Source organism: Saimiri boliviensis, chromosome 2 (genome assembly GCF_048565385.1).
Source record: "Saimiri boliviensis isolate mSaiBol1 chromosome 2, mSaiBol1.pri, whole genome shotgun sequence".
Taxonomy (NCBI): Eukaryota; Metazoa; Chordata; class Mammalia; order Primates; family Cebidae; genus Saimiri; species Saimiri boliviensis.
Genome location: NC_133450.1, coordinates 160817737 through 160827296, shown reverse-complemented (window position 1 = coordinate 160827296; position 9560 = coordinate 160817737). Strand labels below are relative to the sequence as shown.

General features: G+C 43.5%; 1 protein-coding gene across 5 annotated transcripts in view; it reads right to left on the bottom strand.

The window, feature by feature from the left end:
- Window positions 1-4589: 4589 nt before the first annotated feature.
- KDM4C (lysine demethylase 4C) overlaps window positions 4590-9560 on the bottom strand; it is a 398790-nt gene continuing 393819 nt past the window's right edge. For all 5 annotated transcript variants that reach the window (XM_010338768.2, XM_003928169.4, XM_010338767.1 and 2 more), the window contains one exon: window positions 4590-5685. In XM_010338768.2, coding sequence (XP_010337070.1) covers window positions 5509-5685 — 177 coding nt within the window. In that variant the 3' untranslated portion in view covers window positions 4590-5508. The remainder of the gene's footprint in view (window positions 5686-9560) is intronic.

The following is a 9560-nucleotide window of genomic DNA, read 5'->3' as shown; positions in this document are numbered from 1 at the left end:
CTCAAGCCTTTAACTTAGGCACCTCTACAAAGTCTCTTTCTGCCACGTAAGTTTAACACTCCCAGCTCTGGGATGAGGCAACAGACGTCTTTGGGAGCCATGATCCAGTCTCCTATGGCCTTCCACTTCCTAGAGGTTCCTCTCTTTTCTCCCAGTCAGTCCCCTCTTGACATCAACTACCTTTCTTATCCGATACAGAAAATGAGTGGAAAGAAACTATTCTCTTTCCAGCATCTTCAGTTCTCTCACACTCTTTTCCTTACACCAAACCCAGCTGGATGCCCCTCCTGGAACAACTCTATAGTCTGCCTTCTCTGTTCTTACAATCAGGAAATCAGTCTTCCGGATAAAATCTCCCCTTCCCTGTGTAAAACCAGCAACTCCGTCTCTGCTCCTAATCCCTTTCCCTCCCTTCAGGATTCCTCCAGAAATCATTCTGTTTAGATCCTCCATCTCTGTCCTTCAAGTAGATCCTTTCCCTTAGAAATAAATACTTTCTCCTACCAAAAAGAAAAAGTGACCGGGCACAGTAGCTCATGCCTATAATCCCAGCACTTTGGGAGGTTGAGGCGGGCAGATCAGTTGAGGTAAGGAGTTCAAGACCAGCCCGGTCAACATGATGAAATCGTCTCTACTAAAATACAAAAATTAGTCGGGCATGGTAGTGCATGCCTGTAATCCCAGCTACTCGGGAGGCTGATTCAGGAGAATCCCTTGAACCCAGGGGGCACAGGTTGCAGTGAGCTGAAATCATGTCACTGCACTCCAGCCTGGGTGACAGACCGAGATTCCATCTCAAACAACAACCAACTCACAAAGAAAAAGTGAGGACTTCTCGTTTTTCCCTGGCTAAGTAAAATTTAAAATCCTGGGCACAGGACAATAAATAATCCTAAGAGAACTACAGAATGTTGAAGGAAGAAAGCAGACTAACAAAGGACTTCAGGATTTAAGGAATCGGTGTGAACAAGGCTGAGTTCTCTGGGTTTTCTTTTTGTCTCCTATATACCTTGGATTTGGAACTGGAATATCCTATAAATGGCAACAACCAACAATCAAACAAAATTTAAAAAGAAAAAAGCCCCAGGAAAAGTCTGTTATGTCTAGTCAACGAACAGGGAAAGGAACAATCCCACACAACAAAAGAGTTGACAATGCTCCTCCTACCCTGTCAAATACCGTGCATGTCCCCTGCTTCCACAGTGCCAGTGAAGACCACACAGGAAGTCTGGGATTCCCCTCCACACTTGGTGGCAGCAGGTGACCCAGGACAAGGCTTCCCTCCCTGCCCCCCAGCACTGTGTTGCTGGACTGCATGTGGGGTTCTGCACTCCATTCTCCCAATTACATAACCTTACTAGGAATTGGTAACATTTTCTTTTTGCTTTGACCACTGCTTCTTTTTGAAACATTTTCTTCCCTTGCTGTCCAGGAAACCACAGCATCCTGGGTTCCCCATCTCACTGAGCTTTTCAGCCCCCACGCACAGGATCCTTCTCTAGGGTTCTGATCTCTGCTCATTTCTTTTCTCATGTGGCATGTCTTCTCTGTAACTAGTCTGCCCTCCATTCCCCTAGATTTTTACTTACTTAAAAAAAAAAAAAAAAAAAAGTTGAAACAGGAAGAATGAATAAGCCTGGAAAATAAGGATTAAAAATGAAAAAAAAAAAAAAAAAAAGTCACATTCATTGGAGCATAATTTATACATAGTCCATTCATTTTAGTGTTAAGTTCCATAAATTTTGACAAACATAGGCAGTCTTGTTACTGCCATCATAATCAAGATAAAGAATATCTCCATCACCCCCAAAATGTTGCCTTACATCCTTTGGTGTTACCCTTTCCTCCACCTCCAGTCCTTGGCAACCACTGGATCTGTTTTCTGTTCCTACAGTTTTGCCTTTGCCAGGAGGTAATTTTCCTGTACATATTTACATCTACCAATAAAGATAGTTCCTTTCACATTCATATCTCTAATGTTAACCTTTCTTTTGAGCTTCAGACTCACCTCTCCAATGTCTCGTTTGGGTCAAATTGAGGATCTTTTCTTCTTCATGCCTTGAGAAGGTGGAGTGATTCAAAAGTTACTCAACCTCTGTGAGTTTTAGTTTTATTCCATAAAAGAGGGTGCTTATTTAACTGATTTATTGGGGGGGGGGCATTAAATAAGATAAATGCCGCCTAGGAGACGACAGGCTTCGTGTACACAACAGATGCTCAATGCATAATTAATTGGCTGCTTTTGATGAAGTTTCATGTTCTCAAAGGGACCTCAAAGTTGCCCGGCCAACTTCAGATAATGAAGCATGGGGTTTCTGAGTCATAGGCCAACTTACTGAAGCATTCAGGCATCATCAGAGACTAGAAATCATTCTTCCCACTGGCCAGTGCTATCTATGTGTTCCTATAACATGTCGGGTGAGAGGATGTGTAACTCTTCAGATAACTGCTCATCTGAATTCTCGGAAAGACTTTGCAGTACAGTTGAGTCTTGCAACCAACCAATTACTTCATGTAATGAGAATGCCTTAGGATCTCTGGTTAGCTTCCAGTTTATGGGGCTGATTTATATCTTAAATGAAGATTGTTTCATTTCAGATTCCTTTTACTTAAAGGCAAAAATAAAGCACAATGTTATCTTGCAGCAGATACTACTATAATGATTATTCATAAGGCCTCCAGGGCATTTGGAGTAACATGTGCATGAACCGCCTTGTTTCAGATTGGATGGGTACAGGGAGAGGTGGCAGACCCATCCACTCCTGCACACTTTTGTATTCTAAGTCACCATGTTTTCACATACTGTGACCCAACAGCAATGTGTAATAAATTCTGAGAAGCCATGTGATACTTCAGTGGATGCTTCTCAGTTTCTCTCTAGTTGAACTAAAAAAAAAAAAAAGAAAGAAAGAAAGAAAAGAAAAAAAAGAAAGAAAAAGAAAAGTCCTTTAATAAAAGTAAACTGACAAGGATCACATTGTTCTCACTTAGAACACACAAAAAGGAATTAAAATGTTATGATATACGCCAGGCCGTTTTTACTAATCCCTTAACCTCCAGAGAAAGGGCTTGCAATTAGTATCACATTAGAATTGTCACAGCTAAGCAATTCTTTTTAATACTAGAAGGACTTTAGCTGATTTTATGCTACATATATACACTAAAAATGCAGTTAGTATAACGCAAAAGAATTGAAATTACAATTGAGGTGCCACAGAGTAAGTGAAAAAGGTTTAACGGTCTGGTCATAGAGCTAATAACCACTTCATGTAGAATGCAGTGAAACAAAGGTGCCTTTCTTAATAACCAGAGTGCATCTGTGGCCAGCACTATTTTGCAAAGGCCATATACAGCTGTACTTGGTTACAGGCACATTTGTTAAGTGAGACTATAAAAAACAGCTGTATTTGAGATGGCACAGACCTCTGCACATTTTCTCCCTGTGGCAGCCAATCAGAAATCTTGCTGACAGGCAAACTTGTACAGAACAAATGATCACATTTAGATTAATTCCCCTTAATGCCTTACCCAGGCCTACTTTCCTGGCATATCATGGCGAGCAGGTCAGTTCCATTCAAAACCTGGAGATAGAAAATTCAAGCTTGATTAGTTGATAAAATAGACGACTATACTGGTAGAGAATGTGGAGTGCTCAGTCTCTGTAAAAATAAGGCTGGTGGGCTCTACCCCAGCTCAGAGTTCAGACAAAAGGCACTCTGCAAAATGAGCACCCAGCCAGAGAGCAGTCTAGGGAGCTGGGTTTTAGCTGCAGCTATCCTTACTGTTTTGGTCCTCACTCTCCACCCAGGACCAGGATACACCCATACCTTTTGCCATAAACCTCTGAAATGCCGTCCCAATCCCTGGCTCTGGGCTTTTGCCCATAGGATGTTAACCAACACCCTAGAGGGCTGAAATGTGCTTACCTGGCTGTGATTGCTTGCTCTCCTGCCTCTGCCATTGACATGAGAAGAACATACCTGGGCTGCCCACTGGGCCCACTAGAATGATAGGAGACCAATGGTGCAGGTGTGTGAGCTAGTCCATGCCAAGCTCAGCTGTCCAGCCAAGCCCTGCCCAGATGAGTAGACCCATCAGAGAGATAAATGCTTTCTGGGGCAGGCCACTAAGATTTTGCAATTTTGCAATTGTTTGTAATTCAGCAAAAAGGTGGCCCTAGTTAACTGAAGCGGTCGCCAGAACTGCCTGCCCTTGGGCATCCCTTTTCCTGTCTGTCCTCCAGGTCTCATTGACACAATGAAGGAGGGACTGGAGGAACTCTAATTCCTACTAAGGACAGCTGCGGGCCAGGAATCCTGGGACAAAAGGTGACCAGACTCAAGGGTCTGAGATCCACTCAGGGCCTAGAAGGAGTTGAGAAAAACGATCCCACTGGTACTGACGTGGGCAGGCAAGGGACTTTATCTCAAAAAATATCGCCATGAATGCGCCACAACCATGGAAACAGTCAGCGACAGAAGGAGGGTCTGAAAAACCTGGGCCGCAGCATGTCCTGATAGCCAGCTCTCCAACAAACTTGGTTTTCTATTGGTTTAAACCCAGACAAATAAGCAAGTCAGAGACAGGACTGGAGAAAATGGAAATCTTTATTTTTAAACACTAGTACATTTTCAGGCTGCTTTAAAAAAGAAAAAATCATGTTACATTAGTTCAAAACTATGCATCAAAGCATATTTATTTAAACTCTAATTTTACAAACACATAATGAAAGAAACATATATTTTATAAATATCTACTCAGAATATGTATTATGAAAAAAAGTGTTTAAAAATAACAGCCCCAGATCTCCCTCTTTAAATATATAAAATTCGCATACAATTCATAAGAATTCTTTCTCAAGAGCCAAAAGTTTCATTTCACAAAGGCCAACAACTCAGTTCCCATCAGACACAATCAAAAGTAATAGGAATATTTAAAAATGTAAAAGTTCTGTACAAGGGAAATACAGATAGCACATGGGTAAATCTCATTAGCATACATGCCATTTGTGTTTTAAAAATGTTTTATAAAAACTGCCATTTAAAACAAATAAGTGAGAGTCCTTCCCTGACTGTGGAAAATATATAAATTATCGCCCTCCCCACCGGGTACCGAGGCGCCACCTGCTGGAGTTGGAGAGAGAGGTCCCCGCGTGTTTCCTAACAAGGGGCAAGGCCGCACATGGGGACCTGCCTCCTCTGTGGCAGTGGCTTTTCCTAGTGGATGATTCACTAGTATTTCCTTTCACTTAGAAAAATTCTTTGGGATCATAGAAGACAATTGTTCACGAGTGAAAGTAAGACAAGAGATGATTTCAGATTGCGGCATCCAATCAATAATGTATATTTTGTATTTTTGGTGACCAAACTCTGGAAACCTGATTTACCACTGTCAGAGACATGCCCCGTCACCTCTGCCAGCAAAACTCATGGCACAGCCCCAAGATTGTCCCTTCATCTTCTCTCTTCCAACCCAAGCTGCTCTGCACCCCGCAGCGATGTACAGAGACTACTGTCTCTTCTGACACTTCTTCTGGAAGGAGCTCTTCAAAAAAGTGCGGTACACGGGGTCGGCCACATATTCGTTCTTAAACCTGGAGCTCAGCACTCTTTGTCTCTTTCTCTCCCCTTGGATAATGTCTGCTCCATAAAACGTGTCTTCAAATCGCATGTCAGAGGCTGTGGACTAAAAGCAGCTGGTGTTACATTGCAAAACGGCATGGCATTTGATCTTCTGAAGACTAGACAAAGGTCTGACTCCATTAGCTGGGGTTAGGGTGCAGATGCCCCAGTTACTAGCTCAGGCTAGAAGGGCCCCAGGCATGGCTTTGGGCTTTCCCTCGCCTCTCCCACCCGAAGTGGGGGGCTCCATTTAGCCCCACTTTCTCCAGGGCCCCCCTACCCACCACTCCTAGGGACCTTCCCCAAACCAAAGCAGGACAAAAGGCTTCTCATTTCTAACTCCCCTCATTTCTCATCTCCCCTCTGGTTCCTACCCAACAAGGTTTTCGACAAATATCGACTGTCATCTCTAAGTTACCTTTACTCCTACTTAGCTTTGGGCCTCTGCCCACCCCTTCCCTGAAACTGTTCTTGCTGATGTCCTGGTTGCTAATTCCTGTGACACCTTCCTATCGCTAAACTGACTTGACGATTCTGCCAACTAACTACTGCTTAAACCTCTCTTCTCCATCACTTCGTAAACCCATTCTCCTGCTTCTCCTTCTCTGGCTGCTCATTTTTGACGTCTCAGGGGTTCCCCTTTTTAACTATCTGCTCAACTACAAAGCCCTAAGGCTTGGCATTGGGGCTTCTCCTCTCCAATCCTGTTCCCCCGGCCTTTGTGCCCACACCCCTGGCTTCGGTGTCTGTGCAGAGGCTCACATCTCCTGTGCCAGCTCACGCCTGTAAGTGCATCTGCCCAGCAGGCATCACAAAGTCCCTGCCTCAGAGGCCCTTCAAATCAACCTGTCCAAAATTGAACTGAGAGCCTTCCTTCTCCATCACTGTCCTTCCTACCTTCCATAAAAGGTGCCATCCACCCCCATGCACCCAGTTACACTGGCCAGAGACCTAAAGTCATTGTAGGCATTTCCCCACCGTGTCCAGGATTCCTCCTGCGTGTACCTTGAAGCGCTTCAGCCTTTCTTCTTGATCCTTACTGACCCTATGGGGCAGCCCTCATACTTCCTCTCCAAACCACTGCAATATATGCTGTACCTCCAACCTATTTCCCACAGTACCACAGGAAGAAAACTCTCTAAAAGCCCTCTTATGATAAGGCTCTACGTGATCATATGCCCTTGCTTATAATTGTCCAACAGCCTACTGCCCTCAAGATGACATCCCCACTTCCTGGGCTAAACTTACATAAGCTGGCCTGAAGCCTGCCCCATGCTCTGCTCAGACAGCATCGGTTGCAGGTCCTGGCCATACTTGCCTGGTTCAGGGCCCCACGCTTCTCTCTCTTTGGACACACTGTTTCATTTCTGTGAAAGTCATTCTATTCTAGTTTTTGCCCTTGGCAAGCTTAAGGGTCCTTCTCTGGGACTTTTGTGGCCCTGACGTATCCACTCAGTAGGATGAGGGCAGTGGTAGAGATAAGGGGCAGGTTAAGTTTCTCCCCATCAGAGGAACCTCATAAAGGTGAAGATATTAGGGGCTGTTTACCCAAATTTATATGTATTCCCCACAGCAAACAATGTGCCTAGTACTTGGGTTTGCTGTTCTGTGTTTGCTGCGAAAGCGCATGTGGGCTTTTTCTGTGATACTCAGGTAAAGCCTAACATCTATAGTAGGCACTACTTTTGCTTCCCAATTCCCTACTATCTTGCCTCCTAAAATGCAGCTGTTTCCACTGAGGTGGGTGACTTCTGATGACATCAACACACGGCACATTTCACTGTGCTGAGACCGCTTCCCCTGGCTGCTGGCAGAGGCAGAGGTGAGAGACGCTTTAGGACTTGAAAACACACGGTCCATGATAAGAGAAAAATAAGAAAATAGCTTCAAGGAAGCCTAAAGACAAAAAATGGACCCAAGTGCAAAGCTGTGTATGTTTCCAGCCCGTTCATGGGATGGTCACCCAGAGTAACAGGCCACCTCCACAGCTTCCCCCAGAAACTACCTAGTTTCACTCGGGAAGAAAACGAAATCATTATGGGCTGGTTGGGTTCCCTGTGCCATTAGGAGAAAACACTTTTGTTTCATTCATTCTTGGCAAAATACTTCCTCTGAGTAATCTTTCACTTTTATAAGTGCTAAAGCTATCAAAGAAGAAAATAAAACATCTATGAAAGTGTTGGCACTGTGCGGAAACAGCAAAAGTCAGCCTCTCAAACACAATAATAAAACCGATTTACCAGGAGCGCTAGCTAATTATGCACCGTTGCTATGGTTATTCTCTGAGACAATAAAAGGTAATGGGGCTGTTTCTGAAGTGAGTGGAAAAGAACCCCACACAATCACTGAGGTGGACTGCTGGCTCTTTTGAACAATTTCTCCCCCGGTCAGCGTGTGTCTGGGTGAGCCAAAGTCATTAAAACACAAGGCCTCCTGACAAGAGCTGCTAACCTCCCTCCTTAAAGAATGAAAAAAGACATTTGTAACCATAAAATATCTTCCATCAATGAGTTTTCCAATTAGATTTGTTTTGTCAACTGGAAAAAAAATAGCAATCACAGACAGATTAACCAAGGGCCTGAGGGCTATGCACCAACCCGAAGGAGAGGCAGGCTGGCTGCAATAAGACCGCGCACGTCTTTTACTCAATAACAACAGAGATGGCCAACAGGACTTAGTGACTGTGAGCCTTTGTTCCTGAAGATATTTTCTACTCGGCTCAGCTGCTCAGCATAGCAGGCTGCATCAGAGAGTGTGGATGTGATTTATATATTTTCACTGTTGTTTTTTTTTTTTAATTAAAAATGTTCTGAGAATAAAAAAAAAAAAAAAGGAATGTTGGTGAGCTTGTTCAGTGAATAAGACCTTAGAAAACCCAGGAGCTGTGTTCAGAGACAGCCACAGGGGAAGGCATCCTGATATCTGAGCGAAATCTACTGTGAAACAGAGATTGTGATCAGAGTATTAAAGCAATGAGCTTTCTTCTAATGTGATTAAGAAATAGTATTTGAAATCTACAAGACTCAGCTGGTAGGATGCTAAGTCATACATGGATTAGAAAATGAAAGACCTAAGAGACTTCCAGAGGCTACCTACTCCACCCCCCACCCTCTAAATCTCTAGGTGCTGAAAAAGGAAAAGAAAAGAGCAGGAGAGGAGAGGAGAGTAAGGAAGGGAAGAGGGGAGTCTGAGGAAGATAGGAATACAGAACAAGAGGAAGCTATCTCTAATATTTCAAAAAGGAAAGCTTTTCTCAACAGATTTCAAGGTCTGAGAACAGTGACAAGTCACCTCAGGTTTGTAGGTCTTCACTAAGATTTGGCTTCTATCTTTACAACAGGAATATTTTATTTTTTCTTTGCTTGTCATTATTATCTAGTGGTTACTCTATTTACAGGTGTGTGGGTCCCCTCTGAGCCCCATTTCTCACAAAGTGGGTAGCGATACCACCACTCTTCTTGACAATTTCAGGTTGAAGGACCTTCCTCTGAAGGATGCAGCTGAGAGGAAAGTCAGTTCCCACCTGATGCAATTACTCTGCTGTCAGGATCCCATCTGATGGGGAAAAAGCTGCTGCATATACAACTGCACGTTTAAGGCAAGCTTGTCCAGTCCTGGCCTGCTGCCCAGGATGGCTTTGAATGCGGCCCAACACAAATCTGTAAACTTGCTTAAAACATTATGAGATATTTTTTGCAATTTAAAAAAAATAGTTCATCAGCTATCGTTAGTGTATTTTATGTGAAGCCCAAGACAATTCTTCTTCCAGTGCGACCCAGGGATGCCAAAAGATTGGACATCCCTAATTTAAGAAAACCCTTGATTTTTCCAAAATAACAAAATAATCTATAGTTACTCTATCACTGCAGACAAGTATACCGTAAGCGCATACTAAACTGAAAATGTCAAGTATTCAGAAAAAAATTCACTTTAGTCAGA